A 25995-nucleotide genomic window follows, 5' to 3' on the forward strand; every position below is an offset into this window, starting at 1 on the left:
CATTCCTAAATGATTCAAGAATACATTTTACTGTACTATTTAATTTTATACCTTTTTTGTCCTCTGCCTACAAATTGGATATTCTAGTCATCATTTCACTGTCCTGGGTGCAGGCATAGCTGAAGGTTACTGACCTTCTGATCTAGATTAGTACTGTCCAGCAGAACTTTCTGTAGTAATAGAAATATTCTATAATCTGTGCTGTCCAGTGCTTAAGTCCTTAGCCACATTGGACAATTGAGCACTTAAAATGTGCTTAGTACAACTAAGGGATTGAATTTTTAATCTGACTTAAATTTAATTTTAACAGCTACACAGAGCAAGAGATACTATATTGGACTGCACAGCTCTAGATGCTTACAGTCTAAATATAACTATTGTATGGAAAAAAGAGTTCTTTTTTCAAGGCATAATCAATCACCTTCGTTTCTAATTTTGTTCTTGTGCTATCTATAAATCAAGTCCTGATGCAAAGTAATTTCATCACGAAGAGCACTGGTCTTTATTTTCCAGGGCTGTCAGGTTATATAAAGAATTAATGTACTCTGTGATCGCAATTTCCCAGAGTGAGTGCCAGTTTTAGCAAGTGTAAAATAGTTGTGTTTGTTGTAGCCTCTTCTGTGATATCTATTAAGGAGTTGGATATCTCTGAAAAGAAAATATAAAATATTTCAGCATTTCTAATATTTTCTGGAATAGGAAAATATTTTACATTTATCAGCTATATAGAAATTATAATTTAAAATGAAATACTGGCCATTTTCACATATTTTGTACTCTGTGACAAACTGAAATCATTACAGAGTAAGTTATAATTCTAAAAACCAAAAAGTCTCACAAGTAATTGGAGCCTCTAGTACCTAATCAAAAGAATGGTGTCTTTATTTTCTTTTTTTGTAATCTCTTTTTCTAAACCAATGTGAAATCAAATTACGTTTTTTATAAGCAGTGCAATAGCTAAGTAAAAATAACAATAACCACAAATGCATGAAGAATTTTTTTTTATCTGAATATATTACTCACTTAAAACTGCATTGGTGGACTGGGCACGATGGCTCACGCCTGTAATCCCAGCACTTTGGGAGGCCGAGGCCGGTGGATCATGAGGTCAGGAGATCGAAACCGTCCTGGCTAACATGGTGAAACCCCATCTCTACTAAAAAAAATACAAAAAATCAGCCGGGCATGGTGGCACATGCCTGTAGTCCCAGCTACTCGGGAGGCTGAGGCAGGAGAATCTCTTGAACCTGGGAGGTTGCAGTGAGCCAAAATCGCACCACTGCACTCCAGCCTGGGCGACAGAGTGAGACTCCATCTCAAAAAAAAAAAAAATGCATTGGTATGGAACGCAATGAAAGTTCTATTTTGGGACCGCCTTAATGTGAGATTAACCCTGATCACACCACTTGCATTTCAACTATTGTTTAGTATGATGGCATTTCAATTGGCAATTTTCCTTACAGTGATCTGTCTACACATGCACGCACATAAATGCACACAAGGGCATATGTTCACAGTGAAACACAAACATTATTATTTTAAACATACAAATAAAGCATCTCATGAATATTTCTCAATCACAATTTGGCTATTGTAATACTATGTCCAACTCTGTAGTCCAGCAAGCAATACTGTATCCAACTCTGTAGAGGCAGAACTTGTATATTCTTGATTTCCCATTTGACGGTTACTTAGAATTGTTTTGAGGTTAATGCACTTCTTGATTTATAAATAAAAGGGGGGTTGCATTTCATTCTTCTTCCAATATACTAGTATATTACCCCTTTGAAGGCTCGTTCTTTACTTGTGGTGAGAGGGCATGGAATATGCTGAATGAAGGCTAATGATAAAAGAAATCATTTTTCATTTCTTAATGAGTTGGAGTGGGGTTTGTGGTTGTCTTAAGTGGGAAACAGAAAAAAAAATTTAAAGAAGAGGAATCTAAAAATATTGTGAAAACATGTAGGATTAGTTAAATTAATTTAAATATTTTACTTACTAATAGTTTGAAAAACTGATTTCCTAAGAACCACTTAGTATAATTTGTAGTGAAAATAACTACAGGTGAAGATCATGCATAGAATATACTCTTACCAGAAAACTTTAGGTTTTTGAATAAAATGGAATTCATAAAATAATGAACACTCCAAGTTCTTATAAATCACTCCCATTATTTCTTGAAGTCTTTGCCAGTTCTTATAGTGACATATTCTTGGAGGAAAAGGTTTAAAACAAAAGAATTGGTGACCTGAATCTCCAGCAAACATTTCTTAAGCACTTATTGTGTATTTGGTACAGTGCCCATGAACTGCTAAGTTAAATATAATGTCTTAAAGTTGTTGGTATATATTTGGAATGATTCACTTGCTTTGAGTTGAGATTCATAATATAAAATATTATGGATCTATACAGTTGTTTCCATTTAAAACTGATATTTATAGAGAATAAATTTTATATCTAAATTGTTATTTTTGAAGAGCTAAATCTTTGTGTATTATGTAGGGAGTTGTCTTGAAAAATGTCCGATTTTCACAGGAAGGGGAACATCACACTTCGGGGACTGTTGTGGGGTGGGGGGAGGGGGGAGGGATAGCATTGGGAGATATACCTAATGCTAGATGACGAGTTGGTGGGTGCAGCGCACCAGCATGGCACATGTATACATATGTAACTTACCTGCACGTTGTGCACATGTACCATAGAGCCTAAAGTATAATAATAATAAGAAGAAGAAGAAGAAGAAGAAAAAAAAAAAGAAAAATGTCCAATTTTTACTGCTCATCTTTTTGCACTTTCAAATATACTAATACTTTTGAAGCAGGACCCAACAGGCCTTCTCTAAAATTAAGTTTTCTCACATGTAGCAAGGTTATTTTGAATGCCCAAATTGAAGTTTAAATGGTTAATATTACCTTTATATTTGGAGTTAAAATGTATTAAGACGCAGTTGAAATAGTAACTCATTATAAGTATGAAGAATATTGCTAAATAGAGAAAACATTTTCTTATGTATTTACCTAGATGAAAGAGAAAGGAAAAATTATACAAACACTAACATTTATACCTTATCTTTGTATGAACATCTTGTAAATACATTTGAATTTTCTCTTATAGATGCTATTCCTTCCTGAAAACCAGGCTGAACGCAGTACATGCTTTTATTGTGAAACTAAAGAACACACAAGAAGTAGGGTTTATTTTAACTTATAAATGCAAATCCATTTTACTTATTTTTTAATGGGAAAAATATTTACTTTATTTCTTTAACTTTTATTTTAGGTTCAGGTATGCATGTGCGGGTTTGTTATATAGGTAAACTCATGCCACAGGAGTTTGTTATACAAATTATTTCATCACCCAGGTACTAAGACTAGTGCTCAATTTTTTTTTCTGCTCTTCTCCCTCCTCCCACGCTCCATGCTCAATTAGTCCCCAGAGTCTGTTGTTCCCTTTTTTGTGTCTATCAGTTCTCATCATTTACATCCCACTTAAAAGTGAGAACATTCAATATTCGGTTTTCTGTTCCTGCATTAGTTTGCTAAGGATAATGGCCTCCAGTTCCATCTATGGTCTTGCAAAGGACATGATCTCCTTAGTTTTTATTGCTGCATAATATTCCATGATGTATATGTACCACATTTTCTTTATTCGGTCTGTTATTGATGGACATTTAGGTTGATTCTATGTATTTACTATTGTGAATAGTGCTGCAGTGAACGTTTGTGTGCATGTGTCTTTATGGTAAAATGATTTATATTCCTCTAGGTAGTTACCCAGTAATGGGATTACTGGTCAAATGGTAGTTCTGGTTTTACCTCTCTGAGGAATCACTATGCTGCTTGCCACTATAGTTGAACTAATTTACACTCCCACCAACATTGTAAAAGTATTCTGTTTATTGCGGCTCTATTCACAATAGCAAAGACTTGGAACCAACCCAAATGTCCAACAATGACAGACTGGATTAAGAAAATGTGGCACATATACACCATGGAATACTATGCAGCCATAAAAAATGATGAGTTCGTGTCCTTTGTAGGGACATGGATGAAACTGGAAATCATCATTCTCAGTAAACTATCGCAAGAACAAAAAACCAAACACCGCATATTCTCACTCATAGGTGAGAATTGAACAATGAGAACACATGGACACAGGAAGGGGAACATCACACTCTGGGGACTGTTGTGGGGTGGGGGGAGGGGGGAGGGATAGCATTGGGAGATATACCTAATGCTAAATGACGAGTTAATGGGTGCAGCACACCAGCATGGCACATGTATACATATGTAACTAACCTGCGCATTGTGCACATGTACCCTAAAACTTAAAGTATAATAATAATAAAATATATTAAAAAAAAGTATTCTCTTTTCTCTGCAACCTCGCCAGCATGTTATTTTTGACTTGTTAATAGTAGCCATTCTGACTAGTGTGAGATGATATCTCATTGAGGTTTTGATTTGCATTTCTCTAATGATCAGTGATATTGAGATTTTTTTCATATGCTTGCTGGCCACATGTAAGTTTTCTTTTGAAAAGTGTCTCCTCATGTCCTTTGCCTACTTGTTCATGGGGTTGTTTTTTTCTTGTAAACTTAAGTTCCTTATAAATGCTGGATATTAGACTTTGTCGGATGCATAGTTAGCAAATATTTTCTCCCATTCTGTAGACTGTCTGTTTACTCTGTTGATAGTTTCTTTTGCTCTGCAGAAGCTCTTAAATTTAATTGGATCCCATTTGTCAATTGTGCTTTTGTTGTGATTGTTTTTGGCATGTTCATCATGAAATCTTTGCCACTTCCTTTGTCCAGGATGGAATTCCCTAGGTTGTCTTCCAAGGTTTTATAGTTTTGGGTTTTATGGATATTTAATTCATCTTGAGTTGATTTTTGTACATGGTGTAAGAAAGGGGTCCAGTTTCAATTGTCTGCACATGGCTACCCAGATGTCCCAGCCCTATTTGTTGTGTGAGGAGTCCTTTCCCTATTGTTTGTTTTCTTCAGCTTTGTGGATGATCACGTGGTTATAGGTGTGTGGCCTTATATCTGGGCTCTCTATTTTGTTCTATTTGTCTATGTGTCTGCTTCTGCACCAGTACCATTACTGTAGCCCTGTAGTATAGTTTGAAGTCAGGTAATATGATGCCTCATGTTTTGTTCTTTTTGCTTAGGATTGCCTTGGCTATTTGGGGTCTTTTTTTGTTCCATATGAATTTTAACATAGTATTTTTCTACTTCTGTGAAGAATGTCATTGGTAGTTTCATAGGAATAACAATCTGTAAATTGTTTTGGGTAGTATCCCATTTTAATGATATTTATTCTTTCTATCCATGCAGTAGTGTTTGATTATACTTATTAATGCAAATTCCATTTTAAAAGGCAGAATTCTTTTTTTTTCTTTAAGATGGAGTCTCGCTCTGTCACCCAGGCTGGAGTGCAGTGGAGGGATCTCAGCTCACTGCAAGCTCGGCCTCCCGGGTTCACGCTATTCTCCTGCCTCAGCCTCCCGCATAGCTGGGACTACAGGCGCCCGCCACCACGCCCGGCTAATTTTTTTTATTTTTTAGTAGAGACGGGGTTTCACCGTGTTAGCCAGGATGGTCTTGATCTCCTGAACTCGTGATCCGCCCGCTTCGGCCAAAAGGCAGAATTCTTTATCATTTTTTCTACTCTAAGTGTATCACAACTGAAGATTCGAAATATGGCTTGTGTGTGTCACATTTATGGTTCAGTTGTTTTTCTATTCATTTATTAGTTAATGTTGTCATTTTTAAGTGGTTATCCATTTTTTTGATTTTGAGGTGACACAAAACAAAAATAACAGAAATAATATTAAAATGTGTAAAAAAGTGAGAACTAAAAGGAGAAGGAATATTGTTGAACCTTTAGGCTGAGGCGTGTGTTATTAGGCAGTTGATAAACCAAGTCGTAAGATTGGTTTTAAAAGGTTGCTATGTCATTTTTGCTTAGCGTTCTAGGATGTGTAGTTACTGATTATGGATTGTGCAACTCCAAAGTCATCTTAATAGGAAGAGCTTCATTGTCTCACGGGGTGAATGAATGCAACTATTAAAGTCATTTCTCTGTTCCTTGGAACAATAAGTTGATGGATATAATTCATTTTCTGACAACTAATACCTTGATTTGTTTTACAGACCATCAACTTGGATCTTGTTTTTAGCCATCATTTCCAAGATTCTGGTGCTATACCTCATTTGCTTTCAACTGTTGATTTTACTGCATTTTAATTTGATAATTTAGAACCCAACACAAAAAATAAATTAAGTCATGCTAGAATATGCACCATACGTATATAGGGGAGTAATCTGATAAAGTGCTTTGTGCAGATGTTGCAATTAGTACTGAAGTTTGGGGAGGTGTGCAATCAATAGTAAAATATTAATTGGTCTTTCTACATAGATAATTTAAACACTAATATGATAGATATATTACTACCTGTTTTCCTGTACTGTTTTATTAATTCATGGAATAGTGACTAATAGAAGTATTATTTAGCCTTATATATAAAACTCATAATACTACCTGTTTTGTGTACTGTTTTATTAATTCATGGAATAGTGACTAATAGAAGTATTACTTATCTTTATATATAAAACTCAAAATAGGCTTTTCAACAAATACCCAGTAAAGACACAAATATATATATATATTACACACACACACACATACAATTATATATATATGAAGAAACCACATTTGTTAACAAATGACTAAACTTGTCATGCCTGAACCCTCCATTATTGAACATCACCTCTCCATACCCCTTGATCTCTTTACTTTTATGATGCTATACCACCTCCATAATTTCACCCATGAGTAATAGACGCCAAGCCCATCACTTTCTGTTTCTTTCTCTTTTCTTTTGCAAACACTTTTCCTTTACACATGAGGGACCTTTGGTTATCTTCTTAAAATGTGATCATCTACAGAATTTACAGAATGTGAAATTAATGCCTATTTGATAAAAAATATTTAATATATAAAGCAATGCCTACAGATATTTGTATATATCACATAGTTGTTATACAGATTAAATGAAATAACTGATTTAAAATCACATAAAGCAATTCAAATACTACACCAAGTGGAAATTATCCTTTGAACTTTGATGAATTTAGGACTTATTTATTATGATAATCTGGTACTTGTTGACAAAGTACAGTAAAATAATTATTAGATGCTGAAACAAGCAATATTACATTCACCCTGAGGCAATAGAAGAATGTGTGATGATAGACAAACGTTATATTTTTGCCATGAAGAATGTGTCTCTTGCTTGATTATTCTGTAAAGCCATGTTTCAAATGTTCCCTAAATCATATATCAAAAATCCAGAAAAATTAATATAGAAGAGTAACCTTTAGAATTTGTCTTATAAGTGCTATTTGAGCTTGATTATTATCAGATTTTGAAACCCTGTTAGAGAACACCACACTAACTGTTGTTGGAATGCTAGAATGAATCAGCAAACAATAAACAATTTGGAGAAGGAAGCAGCATTGGTGGAATCCACTTCTCAGAGAAGTTTAGACCCAAATGTGAAAAATTAGACATGTACAATAAGTACAATAAGCAAGCTGTTTGTGGAATAAAATTTAACAAACCAGTCTTATATAATTACTGTGCCTTATTAAATTTTTTATTTTGACATCTCAAGTTTCGGAATACACAGGAAATAATTATATAAAATTGGACAGCCAATGCCCTTGCCCGCCTCTGTTTGCTGTGGTCAGTTCCTCTGAAAATACCAGGTTTATCAGTTGCTCCAATTTGTCTTTCTCCCAATGTGGTTACTTTTCTTGCAATGTTCTAGATTCCTGTCAACCTCAAGAACTACCTTATTGTTTACCCAGGCTGTGAAAGAAGCTTTGCTTGTATTTGAGACCAAGAACACAGCAGTAGTGACCACCTAATATATTATGGCTGTTAAATGGTGTATTTTTGACTTCATGAAACATTGAAATAATTGGAATGATGAGATCTAAATGGAGTTAGGATAATGGGCAGCAGATAGACATTTCTTATCTTCATGTAATACTTAAATTTGTACTATTGTAGAAATTGTACAAAAATTGTAGCATATAAACCATTCACTCATGTGTTTGTTATTGTAGCATATAATCCAGTAATTCACATAGAATTCATTTAAATATATTACAAATGAAACCAGCACTATAATGAAGAAAAAATTTAAAAAATATCAAGGAAATTATGCCTTGAAATTCTTCTGACAAAGCATTTGAACATTAATTGTGTGGTTTGAAGTTTCTAGAATTGCATATAGCAGATGCCTAGCTCCCTTACCTACTCAGAGATGATAAAATGAACTTCCATTTTTGCTTTATATATCTTTAAATTTTCAGAGATGCTTATTTTATTTCTGCTTTTGCTTTCTCTAATTGTCATTATTGTGTCCCTCTAAATACAACTATTGCTTACCCAACCATGATGTCTTGCTGATAAAGGGCATCACTTAAATAGCATGGGCACTACTGGAACTTGTCAAAAATTTTAGTTCTTTATATCTTCTTTTGTGTTGTTTCTTTTATCAATTTCCAAACTAACATTAATCTATAGTAGGAGTGGGTTGTAGGAGAAGGGCAAAGAAATTTAAGGTTATCTTGTCACATTTTTCATGAGATAGAAAAATTAGAATAATTTACATACATTAAGATACATATGTAGGCATATTTTCCCTGGATATCTGAGTTAAATGTGCCATGCTTCCATAAGACTAAGCAGTGATTATTTATATCCATATTTAGTAGCTAAATTTCTGTACTGTTCAGTCAAATAATTAAACTCAGCATTTTCAAAGAAAACTTAATAAATTTTAAAGATAATAAATTTTCAAGTGTCAAATGTGAGGGTTGAAATCAAAATCTGGAGATTCAGGTTACTTAAACATGCATGTTCACATCCTGGTAGAAGAAGAGATGAGTTCATTATACAGTAATTGAACACTGAATTAAAGACATACTAGAATATATTATCAAATATAAACTCTGTTTTGTTCACTGATGTACCTTCAGTGTCTAGAACTGTGCTTGACATATAAAAATTGCTTTATAAGTATTTGTTGAATAAGTGGCTAAACCTCCATGAATTCATTTCATCTCAAACTCTTTATTAACTAGAGGGTGAATATTCCTTCTAGGTTGGCAACATATATATTCAAATTAAGCTTTAGAAATGGTATTTTTTTCTCAATATTTCTTCCCCGTTTTTAAAACCACTGAATGAATTTCCAGTTATGAAACACATTTTAAAATGTTTTATATGATGATGGTATTGTGGAAGACAGTGTGGCAATTCCTCAAGGATCTAGAACTAGAAATACCATTTAACCCAGCCATCCCATTACTGGGTATATACCCAAAGGATTATAAATCATGCTGCTATAAAGACACACGCACACGTATGTTTATTGTGGCACTATTCACAATAGCAAAGACTTGGAACCAACCCAAATGTCCATCAGTGATAGACTGGATTAAGAAAATGTGGCACATATACACCATGGAATACTATGCAGCCATAAAAAAGGATGAGTTCATGTCCTTTTTAAGGACAAGGATGAAGCTGGAAACCATCATTCTGAGCAAACTATTGCAAGGACAGAAAACCAAACACCGCATGTTCTCACTCATAGGTGGGAGTTGAACAATGAGAACACTTGGACACAGGGTGGGGAACATCACACACCGGGGCCTGTTGTGGAGTGGGGGGAGGGGGGAGGGAGAGCATTAGGAGATATACCTAATGTTAAATGACGAGTTAATGGGTGCAGCACACCAACATGGCACATGTACACATATGTAACTAACCTGCACATTGTGCACATGTACCCTAGAACTTAAAGTATAATTTAAAATAATGAAAAATAAAGATAGAGTAGAACAGATTTAGAATGGATTGGGAGAGGGTGACTTCTTGGAACTAGATTGCTCTATTAATTCTTTCTGTTGTGTAGAGATATTGCAACATGCATGCAATGCTTTTATTTCTTTATTTTGCTTTGTTTTGTTTTTCTTTTTGGGGGGTTATCGCAGGAATCCAAGGTTGTTTTATCTTATTTTTTTTTTTAAATTTTAACTTTTATTCTGAGTTCAGGGGTACATGTGCAGGTTTACATAAGTAAACTTGTGTCATGGGGGTTTGTTGTACAGATGATTTCATCACGCAGGTATTAAGCCTAGTACCCATTAGTTATTTTTCCTGATCCTCTCCCTCCTCCCATCTTCCAACCTCCAATAGGCCCCAGTGTGTGTTGTTCCCCTGTATATGTCCATGAGTTCTCATCATTTAGCTCCCACTTATAAGTGAGAATATCCTGCAGTGTTCTTAAAAACAGTCTGTAGTATTCTTCTGCCAGTTGTAATAATGTGTAATACCTAAGGGTAAGATAAGAATAGAGCAATAATTTTAATTCCAATTGTCACTGCCCCATTTTTATTTCTGCTTATGTTTGCATGACATTTATAAAATCACATAAACATCGAAAACTTCTTAGATATGCTAGATTCACAGCATGTAGAACACATATATGTGTGCGTATTAGCTGGTAGTATCAATGGGGTATTTTTAATCTCACCTTCATAACAGAGTATAAAACCAAAAATTCACAAGACTGAATTTTGAGCAAGTTTTTATATTATGTAATCCCAATGCACATCATTGTACAAATGATGCTAAAAATACTATACCACAGGCAACAGTGTTTTTGTGTTGTTTACTAGGATAAAGAATGTCTTCAGCTCTAGCATTACTCACTATCATAACTAACATATTTTATATATGATACCAACTGCTTAACATAGGAAAGTCGTTGGATTCATAATATATATTTTTAAGTTTTGTGATAAAAATTAATGAGATGTTTTAAGTCTACTCCTGACCTAAACTATCTCGATTGTTGCAACAGATGCATTTATTTGATTATTGATTGTAAACAGGAAGATTTCTTTTTTCCAATTTTGTGTCTTCCAACATTGGCATATGCATATTTTTAAAAATGCAGATGTGCAGCTATGCAATGGGACAGTTATTTCATATAACACATTGCTTGGCATAATCAGAGCACAATATCCATAACAAGTTATTTATATCCCGTAGTCCTCCTGTTTTTAGAACAATTACTAAAACTTGTTGATGTTATAGATTACCAATAAATATTGAGAAATTCCTTAATTGGATACCTATATGCATTAATACATTTCTGGAATGGAATTTTAAATAACCATCTGACCACTGAGTTTTCAAAACTGCTAATACCTTAATAGTTACATTAACCTTCATTTAATTATAAAAGTATAATATCTGATAGGCTTTAGCTCAGTGTGATACAAATTTAATTTTGTTTATATAATATATCATCTACAAATACTGTCCAGAAGAAGCACATTAGAATGTTTAATTATACTAGAGATTAAAAGATATTTAATATATAAACTGGAGAATAAATAAAATAGAGAATAAGAATTGAGAATTACGAAAGGAAACTGAAGTTAAAATTTGCAGATTTTAAGAAAATCAAAATTCCTCATTGAATTTTGTCAGAAGAGTTCAAGAACTGAAATAATTTTAAAGCTTTCAGTGAGTGAAAAATAATAGGGAGAAGTAGCAAGAGAGATTGATTTTTGACTCACTTTCAACTCGGTACTGTTTTTAAATGCCTTTCTTATTTTCAAGCCCTTCTCAAGCTGTTCCTTGAAGTTGTATAATTCCTGTTAGTCTATAGATGTGAAAACCCATTTTTATATGAACTACCTTCTGCGTTCTATAAACATAAATTCTCAGGGTTGGGATGTCTTCTAGTCTAACTCTCCCATTGAATGTTTGGACGTCATCTACCAAATCCATATATCTAAAGCAAATATAGTAGATCTAATCTGGTGGTCCAGTACCTCCAAAGATATGGAATACACTCCTGAAATATCCTGAAACCTTTTTTTTTTCAGAATCCTTTAATAAGCAGTTATGTCAATCTGAAAGTTGCTTACTTGTACTTTATATTAATAGCTATTCTTGTTTTTCTTATCCAAAGAAAAATCCTCTAATCCCCTTTTCACATGATAGTTGTTACCATGTTTAGGCATTAGTCACATCAACCCCTCTCCTCTCCCAAACTTCTCTTCTTCAAATCAAACTTTATTAGTCCCTCCTTTATAATGATTCCTTGCCTCCTTTTATCCAGATCAATTTTTTTTCACTTTGATGCCCAGAGCTGAAGAAATGGACTATTGTATAAATTATTCATTGCCGAGAGAATAATTGCATTTTAAACCCATATTATAACAAAGAATAATGATTATATTTTGTGATTTGTAACAAATACCCTTTATTTTCCCTTAACTATTGAATTAAATATTTTAATTATTTGTATTATCTTTAACTATCTTGGTATATTAAAGTATTATCTTTTATATATTTATCAATGGTGGACACTTTTATAGGTACTCTGTGTCATTTTTGATACTGTAGGTATCTTATTTCATTTATCTTTATTCTTAATGTACAAATTCATAATATTCGATTCAGAACAAATTTATCACTAATTAACAGAGTGTCAATTATGCTAACATCTCATTTAGTGATTTTAATTTAAAATAGTTTTTGTTAACATGCATGTTTAGGGTTGGCTTCTTAATAATTTCTTCTTCCTCTTCTCTCTCTCCTCTTCTCTTGGTCAGTGTTGTGCGGGTTAATACAACAAACTGTAACAAGTGTACCTGGTATGGACTTGTTGTCCGGGACGTACATTTTCGCGGTCCTGCTAGCATGCGTGGTGTTCCACTCTGGCGCCCAGGAGAAAAACTATACCATCCGAGAAGAAATGCCAGAAAACGTCCTGATAGGCGACTTGTTGAAAGACCTTAACTTGTCGCTGATTCCAAACAAGTCCTTGACAACTGCTATGCAGTTCAAGCTAGTGTACAAGACCGGAGATGTGCCACTGATTCGTATTGAAGAGGATACTGGTGAGATCTTCACTACTGGCGCTCGCATTGATCGTGAGAAATTATGTGCTGGTATCCCAAGGGATGAGCATTGCTTTTATGAAGTGGAGGTTGCCATTTTGCCGGATGAAATATTTAGACTGGTTAAGATACGTTTTCTGATAGAAGATATAAATGATAATGCACCATTGTTCCCAGCAACGGTTATCAACATATCAATTCCAGAGAACTCGGCTATAAACTCTAAATATACTCTCCCAGCGGCTGTTGATCCTGACGTAGGAATAAACGGAGTTCAAAACTACGAACTAATTAAGGTGCGTTTTAAAATCACTTTGTTAAAGATATCATCTCATTTTTTAAAGAGTAAAATAAATGATATTAATGTATTTCAAATTTTGAGTAAGCCATCACCCCAATTTTTCACAATTTATGTAATTTAAAGCATAGTGGAGAAAATTCATCAATGCAGATTTTGCAATTACATGAGGATTATGAATTTTCATGGTATGTATATTCATTTTCAAACAGTTGTGTTTCCACTAATCTATAAAGGGATCAGACAAGGAGGTCAGCCCTGCTACTTACAAATCAGTAGTTTGCCCAGCTTCATTCTTTTAATCTGTCTGGTCATGCTTCTGCCAAAAACTTGACATAAGCAAATCATTAAGAATGAATCCATAAATCTGATTATCAATTTTTCCTAGTGATTACTTTAGATACACAAATTTTATCTTTGCATTTGATATGGTGCCAAATGAATCTATTTGAGAGGTGACTAGAACAATTTAATTTATTACTAGCATTTCTGAACATATGTAGATAAATATTTTTCATGAGGATTTCAAGGTAAGGCAAGGTCTTTAGCATATCCTGAATCATCAAATTGAGATTAAATTTTAGTCAATGTTCTGTTAATGTTAAATATTTTCATTTTTTTACAATTATTTGAAAACAGAGTGTTCATTTGTTGTAAAGGGTAAGTAAGCCTTTTAACAAAAAAGATTCAATCAGTTAATTTGAATAACCTATTCTGGCTTGATTTGAATCTTAGGATGGAGAAGGTAGAGAGAAGAATAGATAGAATATTTGGTATTCTTCAAAATATGTGCAGAGGGGCCACATTTATCAAGTTAATGATCAATTCTTTTTAATTACTTATATGATATAAAGAGTAATAGATAACTCAGATTTGGGTATGTGAAATAGTACAATGCACTTGAATGATCTTGGAAAATATATGTTAATGAAATAACAAATGTGCATGTTTCAGATAGATATGTTCAGGGGATTTTCACACTTTTATAAATATTCTGCCAAACTATGATGTATATAATAACTAGTGTTAAAAATATGCCCCAAAACATATAAATAAGACATTCTGATATATATCATCTGAAGGTTTTGACCTGGAGGATATATAATATGAGAAAATTGCTCAACTGATGCTGATCTATTGTAAAGATATATTTGTTTATAAATTCATTCAGGAATGGAAGGCTACAGACCGCGAGCAAATTTCAGTGAAATACAGATATGTTTGAGCATATGAAGTGAAAACAGAAAGAGAAGGATTTGGAAAGAAGGGAACCCTTGAATACTGTTGGTGGGAATGTAAATTAGTACAACCACTAAGGAGAACAGTTTGGAGGTTCCTCAAAAAAACTAAAATTTAGATGATTTTTAAATGAGCACTTTGGGGTGAAGTTCCTGCAATGACATCTCCTTATCTGATGAAATGGAAAAATATTCAGGAGTCAGATAGATATGGATCACAGTTTTATGCTTACCTCTTACCAGACATGCTACTTTCAGCTTAATCTTTTTGACCTTTAATTTCTTCAGTCATAATATGAGGATGATAATTATCACAGGGGCAGAATTGGGAAGAATAAGCACTTAGTATTGAGTAGACATACCTGCATAGAAGATTTTTGAAGATGCTTTAAAACATTTAAGTACTTATAGAAATGTGAGGCTTATCACTTGACATAATAAATTGAGTAACAGAGTGGATAGTCTCTCTCTAAAGCAACACTTCACAACAGAATTTTCTGCAAGGACGGTAATCTGTGTGAGGACAATGCAGTAGCCACTAGTCACACATAGCTATAGAGTCCTTGAAAGTACTTAGTAGCTAGTGCTACTAAGGAACTAAATGCTTAATTAATTCCATTTTAATTTTAATAGCCACATGTGGTTAGTGGCTATCGTATTGCACAGCACAGCCTAAACAAATACAAAACGTTTATTTGGACAATAAAAATTGATAGATAAAATCAAAATGAGACCTTACCAAGTTTAAATCAGATATTAGCAATAGGGTCTCTTCAACTGACCATCTTGACAAATGTGTTGTTTTAAAATGTAGTGCTTTATTCAAAGAATAATTTGTCATGTCTCCCTTAGGGCAGCTTAATGAACTTCCAAGAAATTTCTGATTTGTCTTGAAAGCTGCTTAACTAATTCAAATAAAACAAATAAGCCTGCTGGCATAATTTTAGCTTTGTTAAAATGTGCTTTCATTTGACATTCTTTGAAAGATTGTCAGCAAATGACAAAAAGTCTCACTACAGGTTCTTAGATGAGTCTTAGAAATGCTCTAAAATTTCTTTCTGTTTTAGAATGTGTGATAAGCCTAAAGTAACTATATGATGTGCCTAATGTACTGGGGCATTTGTATGGCCCCGTGGACAAATACTGTTTTGACCGCTTGTTAAAAATAATGAGAATGGAACACAAAGCATAGCCCCAGGCATGCAGAGGGCCATGACATGGGTGACTTTAACTGAATGCACTTTGACTTGCAAAAAGGCCCTGTCATGAAAGTGGCATATATGCTATGGGAAAGGAGACTTAAAGAAAAAGAGAGAAAAGAAGCATGTGTTGATTCATCCATAAACTTTAGTAAATTTTATTATGTGAAATAAGTAGGCCAACCATAATGATTTCTTTTAAAAATCCCTTTGTCCTGCAGAATAGGATGAGAATTTAATTAATATTAATTTGCTCTACTTTTGTTGAATAGACAAGAATAGCAAAATCACCGTTTATCCTAACTAGGCTAATATAAAATGTATATGAATAGTTCAAATAGCAAAGGGAGAGAAGGGAGAAATATAGAGAAAAATTCTAGGAAAAAAGCTCAATTTAAATATTTAAATGGGTAAATTTATACATGAAGGCATCCTACTATTTACTATTTGATATTAATTAACTGAAATTAAAGGCATTGGCAGAAAATATTTATTAAATGTTTAAAATGTATGTAGTATAAAATTTCATAAGACTTAAAACTTAGAATATTTATTTCTAAAACTAATATATACATATATTAATTTAGCTTACCTTTTTATGAGTTTCAGTATACCTTGGCACAAACAGGGAAAGTATTATTTCACATTTTAAATATTTGGAAAATGAGTTTCAGAGTGATAATGTATTATGCTTATCATCATATGACTGGTAAATGATAGAGGTAGGAACCAGAGTGCAGTTCCTGACTCCTAATCAACAGACAGATTGTAGATGGATAGATAACCTTCAGAGCAGGATCACTGCAAGTTCATGATACAAAAGGAAAAGATTGAAAGAAAGAAAAAAGACTGGGCGCAGTGGCTCACACCTGTAATCCCAGCACTTTGGGAGGCTGAGGCAGATGGATTACTTGAGGTTAGGAGTTCGAGACCAGCCTGGCCAACACAGTGAAACCCCATCTCTACTAAAAAAATACAAAAAAAAAAAAAAAATTAGCCAAGTGCGGTGGCAGGAGGCTGAGGCAGGAGAATCGCTTGAATTCGGGAGGCAGAGGTTGCAGTGAGCCGAGATTGCGCCATTGCAATCCAGCCCGGGTGACAGTGAGAGACTCTGTCTCCAGAAAAAATAAATAAATAAAATTTAAAAAAATTAAAAAGGGAAAAAGTGGGGGAATGAAGTGATTACCAAGTAATTCTGCTTGTTTAAAAAATAAGTAAAAATAAAACTTATTTATGTGACTTTGATGCGATTTTCAACTTTTTAATGGATCATGTTACTCTCTAAAGAAAAAAAAATCTATAAGAGTTCTTGATGTTATTAATAGTTGCCACTTAAAAAAGAATCCAGATTTGAAATCTTCTCTTTTCTCTCTTTCAAGTAAAATCATACTGCAATGCTAATTCCCTATATACATATAGCTATTTACATACTCACACACATCGTACTACATATTGCAGTATTTGAAAGAACTGTTGTTCAGGAGTAGGAAATCACAGATCTCTTTAACTTTCACTTTTTAATTCAGATGGCCTGTTATTTATAAAGCTTTTTAAAATATTGTAAGTATTTTTTGACAGGGAAGCCAACATTTTCACAAATAGAAACATCCCTCAAGCACCCAGTCTGACTCAGAATATGTATATAAACCACAGGGACTTCCTTCTTTTCTCATGGTAGGAACTCAGGGGAAATTAGTTTATATAATGATGTTACAGTTATTTTTATTTTCTGCTTCAAATTTCCATCTTCCCTGGCGTATATCAACAGTCACATTTCTGTACTAGCCCAGTGACAGCGTGCTGATTGATTTCCTTAAGGCAGGCATGACAGTGTTTCAAAGGTTGACAATTTTTGTTGACAGAACATGAAGATCAACTTTTTCTCAGATTAGTGATCCTACTCAAAGCCTTCCCTTGTTTCTACCCATCCCATAAGGCATCCTCATCTTTTTCATGAATCTCACAAGATCATTTAATCTGGGGTAGTCTTTTAACATAGCCAAGATGTTTGGGCCCTTGTTTCTATTTTAAGTAAACATCTTCCCCATTGATAAAGAGCTGGACTGGATTTATGAAACTAAGGTTAGAATTAGATTTGTTTTGCAATCTGGGGTTAGAAAATCTAAATTGTGAAAAATCTCACCTACCACAAGATTTAGAAATCTTGATTTAAATTGCTGAGAATGAGACATCAAATAATACATTGTGAAGACAAAGAGCAAGCAAACTTTGTTGTTCTGAAGAAATTAATATTTTTTTAACATTATGTAACCATAACTCAAAGTGATGTGTAACATTAGATAGAAGTGAGTAAAGATTCATTGATGTCAGTGCAGAGAGAATATACTATAACAATGAGTATAACAATTTTAGAAAACTTACTTAGTTTATTTGCCTCCAAGAGGCTCAGAAGAGTTTGAATATAATGATTTCCTCATTTTTTCAAATATAAAATGAAGTTTCACTTAAAATTTCTCCATTTCAGCTTTAAGATTACTTGATTTTATATTCTCTGAATTCTATAATTTGCATATTAATATTTTTGATCTAGTGTTAAAAAGCAAAAGAGATGACAATCAAATGCTAATGACTATGAGGTTTCGGAAAGCTGGGGTTATTATCAAAGTACACTTCCAGTGGGGAAAAAATGACAACATAAAACTCATTGTCTTCATAAATGAATCTTTATTAATGCTGTCAGGTCTTAACAAATGAGAGTGTGACACTAATAGGATTAAGTAACTTTTGACTTCATTACTATTATCAGAGTCTTGGTTAGTGTTCATCGTCCACTAATGCCTTTTGTTAAATACATCTATTATTAATAATCCCACAGTACACATGGACACTTATGGAACATAAGTTGGACATCGTAAATAGTTCAATTCTGGAATTTATAAATTGAGGCTCTGAAGAACAAATGTGTTCCCAAATCTGAATGATCTACTCACATCATGCCTCTTAACTTAATATTACCAACTAACTGTAAGAAGCACCACTAAATTTTATGTTATTAGGTCAGATTTATTGATCTGTTATTTCATTGTCCACTGTATCTAAATAAAAATAAATTTGAACTTAATATTATTCTTGCCAAAGGAAATGAGTTAAATCCTAAAATAAAAACATATTTTTATAAGACAAAATTAATTGGTATAGAATTATTTAATGAAAACATTAGGTTGTATTACACAGATCTAATTGTCTTTAACAATTTTGATCAATGCTAATAATCTAAGATTATAAATATCCCAATGTGGGTAGTTTTCTTGGCATAAATTATTCTTTTTGTCTACACTGATTTATATTGATTATATAACAACACTGCTGTGGAGACACTCTCTTAGTGAACTGAAGTATGATCTTTCAATCTTAGATAAAATAAATTGATGGATTGGTAAGATTTCTGTATCAGAGGTGATGACACCTTGTATGAGAAGTGATGATAAAAGCAATAAGGTCATTCTGCAGAAAACTTTCTGAGTTTGTTTGAGTTTCATCTATAAAATAATGTATCTATCTTCATGATTTTACCAGGGTATGAGTTTGGACCAGTTTTTGATGGAATTGGTCTTTAGCAAAAACTATAAAGTGCAGATGAAAACTAATTCTCACTTAAAAATCAAGTACTGAAGAAATTAATATTCTCCCTTTGTATTTATCGGTCTACAGTCATCTTCACAAAACTAATCAAGAATGAATAATTAAATAATCTAGTAGCCTAATAGACCAAATAAATTGCTTTGACCACAAATTAAATTTTAGTAGATTGTTGTTCAAGTGTCTTTCAATTTCCCAGTGCAGGTAGATGTCACTGGAGGAAGGAAAATATTGAGTCTAATTTAATTAAATAACACAGAACTTAATTTTCTTAATTATTTTTGAAATGTCCTTTATTCATTGGTCTTTTGCTTGCACAAATTATATCTTCACCAATCTATTCTACAAATAGGTAATAAAGTATTTTATCCATAAAATGTTAAATATCTGTTACTAGAGCACTAAGGGCATCAAAATAGAATACATGTGGACACACACGTTTTAGCAATTAAAACTATAAAAATATCGCTAGTTATCTATTTTGTATTTCCTTTGAAATAGAAGAGGTACTTCTAGGTGAACAATCATAAGAAACCTATTGCTTATTCTTTATACATTGGAAGAATATTTAGTGGTAGCATGTTTTAATTGCTGCATGCACATATCTCTATACTTGCTGGTAAACTGAGGAAAGTAATATAACGTCATATATAGGAAACATTTTAAAAGACATATTTTGCAAAGTAAGTGTGAATTTTGTTTCATTAAACAAAACAGGATTTTAAATGTTGAAAATCACAAAATGAAGTTTTGGCTTATCTAACCTAATATACATTTGTCTTTGCGATCTCACTTAATCCAGAATTTTATTTTATGTAGAGTATTATCATGAATATTTCTCATCCTTTTACTTATTTTACATATAGAAGTTCATTATTTTAAGCTTCTTCAATACAATGAAGTGAAATTCTAAAGAATGAAAAGCTGTTCTATTAAATTTTGTCTAGATGTAACAATAACTGACTGCTAACTAATATCTTAGTCTAATTCCAGCAATCTAAATTTAACACATATTTAATGAGTGCTCAATGTACAAAGTCTTGAGGGATAAAAAATGTGTTTGGAAAACAGTCAGTGTCCCCAAGGAGATTAATAACAGGCATTATTGGGATTATATTTTTGCTCTAATGATAGTAAAGAGGAAAGCATATTTATTTTATATATACATACATACGTGTGTGTGTGTGTGTGTGTATATATATATATCTTTTTTCTTTTTCTTTCTTTCTTTTTTTTTTTTTTTTGAGAGAGAGCCTTGCTCTGTCGCCCAGGCTAGAGTGCAGTGGCACGATCTCTGCTTACTGCAACCTCCACCTCCTGGGTTCAATTGACTCTCCTGCCACAGCCTCCCGAGTAGCTGGGACTACAGACGTCTGCCACAAAGCTTGGCTAATTTTATTGTTGTTATTGTATTTTTAGTAGAGACAGGGTTTCACCATTTTGGCCAGGGTCTCAAACTCCTGACCTCCAGTGATCCTCCTGCCTCGGCCTCCCGAAATGTCATGGTTACAGTCATGAGCCATCACACTTGGCCATATTTATTATGTTATAAGAACATTTTATCTTAAATTGATCATGCTGCCATTAAGAAAATGGAATTAGTTAAAGTTTTATTGTCTCAGAAAAGTTAAAATTTTATATCTATTTTTAGTAGATTTTTACCAAGCATTCTTATTAACTTATGATATCTTATTTTGTTACTAGGTTTGCAATTATGGCAGTAATACTTTTTGCCAACATTTATCTGCACAATCATTTTGAGACTGGAAATAAAACCTTTTGATGACAATGGTAATTCTTGTGCTAGTTGTGGTAATTACCTAAGTCTTTCTATTATCTTAATTCTCAAACTTGTTATCTGTGCCTACAATTCCTCTCCTATATAATAGAGAAAATTAAAATTATCCTTATGTAGCATGCAGGGATATTATAAAAGCTAATGATATAAGTAAAATCTATAAAGTTAGCTGAGTACCCTGAAGAAAACTTCTGTAAACAATAGTTACGGGTTTTACTCTGTAGGTTGAGGTTAATTATAGTCTTTCACAATTTTTCTAAGAGTTGATGCTTTATACTCCTTAAAAAGCCTATTTTACGACTTAAACTTAGTTTTCCATACATATTTTATGTATGTATACAGAGAAAAATATGACAACATTAATCTATTTCTTGATCAGTGCCACTGGCTCCACATTTTTTTCTGGACCTAGTTCAGTTTTTGTTTTGTTTTGTTTTGTTTTGTTTTGTTTTAAGTCTTCCATTTACCCTCTTTGGCTTATCTCTTGAATCGAATGTCTCCTCTTCATTTGTCTTTGTCTCCTCCTGGCCCTCCATATGACAGTGATACTGCTAATATGAGTACTTTCTCATATACTGCCTCTACCGTCTGGAATTGCTTTATTTACATCTCATTCATATGCCCTTATTTTTTTAAAAAAGATTTCCTCTCTTGTCTTTTCTTTTTTCAAGCTGAGAACTTATTTTCCTATCCCTTTTCTAAGACAATCACGACTGTTTTTTTTTTCCAGTAGATTTTGTAGAACAGGTATGTAATAACATACTTGAACTTTTTTAACTATTCTAAATTAAATAGGTTTTAAAATATCCTTTTTCAAGCAGAAGATTTGCTATAACAAGCCTTTCCTGGATACTAGTATGTTTTTCTGGCTTATGAGAGAGCCAAGATATCCTCTGAGGACAAGAGTTGTTTAGAAGAATTCGTTTAAAATAGTTTGACCAGGGAAATATGGCAGAATAAACAGCCTGCATCCTAAGGACAGTGGAACAAGGGGAGCATTGCTGTCAGTAATGCAAATAATGAAGTAAATGGTTAACAGAAGAACAAAGTTGTGTTCTAGATAATCATATACTGCCTCTATGGTCTGGATGCATGAATTCTAGAGAAACAATTTAATGGACTATAAATAAATTAAGAAGTTTAAGACTTTATAGGTTACTTTTAGTTGAACAGAGTGCTTTATTGAAGTCACTGAATGATTATATGGATGAATTTTAGATTGCATATAGATATCAAAAAGCCAAAGAATATGATCATGCTTAGTTACAAACTAATGAATATTCAATTAACTCCCATCAAACTACCTTCAATAAATAAGTAAATATAAAATGAAGGCTACTTACATTGTTTGAATACACAGTATAATAAGATTCTGATGCTGATTATTTGATTTTGTATTTAGTGGTTTCATACTGCTTTTGCTTGGAGGATGTAAGTATTTAACAGATCCTGTGTGTTTCAGGAGGCATTTAAATCTTTTAATTTTGCTGTGAGGAAAGTTATTTCTAAGGGATCAGTCACAGATAGCTATATTACCCCCATCAAATGCATCATTTTCCTAGATTCCAAACCCTATGTAGAAATCTCCAAGTTGAAGAAGTAACAATGACCATGCTATCAATGTTTAATCCTTTGGAAACCATAGTAATGGTATAGGAATGCACCTTTTTAACTAGAAGTACTCATGGGCCTGGAAAAGTGAAAATGACCTCATTGGGGAATGGATATACGGCCCTAAATTGGAAAATCATTGGCTGGCTTCTGTATAAGCTATTTATAGCCTGTTTATTCATCTGCGGCTTTTAAGATTCTAAACATTTCTCTATAATCTATTTTCCCTATAGTTTGCGGTTAATTATACTCTGTTTATCTATATGTTTAAGATCAAATACCTAACTGCTCAAATGAAAGCGTTTTCATATAGCTAGAGCTCTCACACAGAAAACTAGTTTACGTGTAAGGTAACCAGTATAATAAAACTGATAATCTCTTTAGCTCTTAGAAATTGGACTTTAATTATTTATCTAATAGACAAGACTTCTTAAGCTGTATTTTCTACTCAAATATAATTATATTAATGGAAATGTAAGTAATTTAAAATTTTTCTCCAACTGTTTTGTTGATGTTTTGTAAATTGTAATCTCATTGTAACTATGTCTGGTGTTCTACAATCTAGACTATAAAGGTGTGAGGCAAAAAAAAAGATTTCTTTCTGAAATAATGTTTTACATTACTATTTTACACCACAAAATAGTGACTGGCCTTATTTAGGTATTGATTAATGTAAAAAATGACATTTTACCCAATAACCTTTCTGTTATTACCTGGCAACTATGGAATTTAGTGACGCAATTATTTTGGTTTCTTTTTTTCATCTTAAGGAATAAGTTCTTAATTAGATTAGATACAGCTATAAGTAAACATAAACTATGTTCTTATGTAACCTTTAGAGTTATTTTAGGCCGGGCGCGGTGGCTCATGCCTGTAATCCCAGCACTTTCGGAGGCCGAGGCGGGCGGATCACGAGGTCAGGAGGTTGAGACCATCCTGGCTAACATGGTGAAACCATGTCTCTACTAAAAATACAAAAAAATTAGCCGGGCGTGGTCGCGGGCGCCTGTAGTCCCAGCTACTCGGGAGGCTGAGGCAGGAGAATGGCGTGAACCTGGGAGGCAGAGCTTGCAGTGAGTGGAGATCGCACCACTGCACTCCAGCCTGGGAGACAGAGCAGGACTCCATCTCAGAAAAAAGAAAAGAGTTATTTCAAAGTGTCTCCATGCCTTGTTACACAGTTCATTGACAATTATTTAATCTGTTGCTGCTGTTAAGTTTCCTTAAATTTGTGATTATTTCAATGAGTTAGTGATAGTTTATTCACCCATATTTGTGGTGTATTGCCACAAGGAATTATTGACACTTCTTTTTACTGACAACAGCTTTTTTGTTTTGTGTTTACAGTGTGATGTTGAGAGTTTTGTTGTTTCCTCACAAATAACTGACTGCATAATTCTATGCTTTCCTACATGGTTAGCAATTGCTATTTCATGAATAATTGGATTTGCTTTCCTAGTTGCAGTTATCAGTCGGTGCTTCTTAAAAAGATAACTGTTTATTTTGATGACTGCTTAGGCAATATTTATTATTAAGCATTGCTTTCTCAAATGATTTTTCACAGAGGCAGTGGACAAATGGTTTGACCTGTACAGTGTACACTGTACAAAGATTCATTTTGTAGCTTAAAGAATGAATTATCTTTGTGTCCTTTGTGTGTGTGTGTGTGTGTGTGTGTGTGTGTGTGTGTATTATAGTGTATTATAGAGACAGGGTCTCACAGTGTTGCCCAGGCTGGAGTGTAGCGGCTTTGCACAGGCACAGTCATGGCATGCTACAGCCTTGAACTCCTGGGCTCAATCAATTCCCCTGCCTCAGCCTCCTTAGAAGCTCAGACTACAGGCTAGCACCACCAGGCCCAACGTTTTTTGTACATTTTTTATCTGTATTTTATCCTCATATGAATTTTTGTTATCTATTTGCCTTGTATAATATTAGGATGGGTATATCATTTATCCTCCAAATTAAGACAATCTTGGCATTAAATTAAACAGGGACAACCAGAATATATAGGCACAATGTTTAAAACCCCAAATTTCTACAGTAGTTCCTTCTTTTCCATTTTACATCCTTCTTCTCAAGGTCTGGTCTACCTTAAGCCAGAGACCTGCCATCTTCTGCAAAACATCAATGGGGTCAACTATTACTTGCACAAACTTGAACTTCACTCTGTTTTAATTTAGTGGAGCGACTCTCAGGCTGACTTGGTTCTATTGGCAAAAGACTAGCTTCTGAAGAATTGTCTAACAGCAGAAATGCTGTCATCAAGCTTACATAGGGTGAATTTCTTTCTGAGCTGGCATTGTTCATCTAATGTAGTGTTTTCTAAAGCTAAATTTTACACACACACAAAATAAAACAGACATGGAAAACGGGCATAATTGCATTTAGAATTCTGTTACTTTTGGACATAAGATTTCTATTTCCTTTGATATTATTCAAATAGATGAAGACTATGTCGTTTGCTTCTATGCACTGATCCACAAAATGTAGGAGGGATTAAATGTCTTGCCAAGTTACTAAACAAGTAAAGTTTTCAGAAGCTCAATGTGTGACCGAGTTTCTCCTTTTCTACACATATTTCCCTAAATAGCCATTTGTCTACAGGCCATTTGAGTATAGCCTGAAGACAGGATGAGATACAGAACCACTTGAGCAGCTTTCCAAAATGAGGTTTTAGATTGTAGAGCCAAAGCTTTGAGTGGTTTTTGTAAGAGAGGAATCTTTTTTTTTTTGAGACGGAGTCTCGCTGTTGCCCAGGCTGAAGTGCAGTGGCGCGATCTCAGCTCACTGCAGACTCCGACCCCCGGGGGTTCACTCTATTCTCCTGCTTCAGCCTCCCGAGTAGCTGGGACTACAGGCAGATTCTTTATGACTTTTTCTCCATGGACATATTCTTCATAAATATTTAGAACAGCTTATACTGTCTTCTATTATACTGGCTTGAAGATAATTGATACCATTGATGCAGGATCAAGTGTTGTCTTTCTTTGTTCATCTACCTTACAAAACATGGTGTCACCAATAATCTGTTTTTGTTATACTTTCCTATGTTACTGGTTTGAAGATAATCGATACCATTGATTTGGGATCAAATTTGTATTTTGCTGTTTGTCTCCAGTCATCAACAATACAAAATGTGCTGTCACCCAGAATAGTTTAATTATTTTTGCATCGTATGTTTTGGATTTCTACATTCATTTGCCTGAATTTTTCCCTCAGGGTTTTGGATGTTATATATTTCATAT

The 25995-nt window shown here is 33.6% G+C and overlaps 1 protein-coding gene across 2 annotated transcripts in view; it reads left to right on the top strand.

Annotated features, from left to right (window-relative positions):
* The window catches only part of PCDH11X (protocadherin 11 X-linked), an 837092-nt gene that overhangs the window by 38463 nt on the left and 772634 nt on the right, over positions 1–25995 (top strand). For both annotated transcript variants that reach the window (XM_063660848.1, XM_063660849.1), the window contains exon 5: positions 12716–13299. In XM_063660848.1, coding sequence (XP_063516918.1) covers positions 12716–13299 — 584 coding nt within the window. The remainder of the gene's footprint in view (positions 1–12715; positions 13300–25995) is intronic.

This window comes from Pongo pygmaeus, chromosome X (genome assembly GCF_028885625.2).
Source record: "Pongo pygmaeus isolate AG05252 chromosome X, NHGRI_mPonPyg2-v2.0_pri, whole genome shotgun sequence".
In the NCBI taxonomy this organism is placed as follows: domain Eukaryota; kingdom Metazoa; phylum Chordata; class Mammalia; order Primates; family Hominidae; genus Pongo; species Pongo pygmaeus.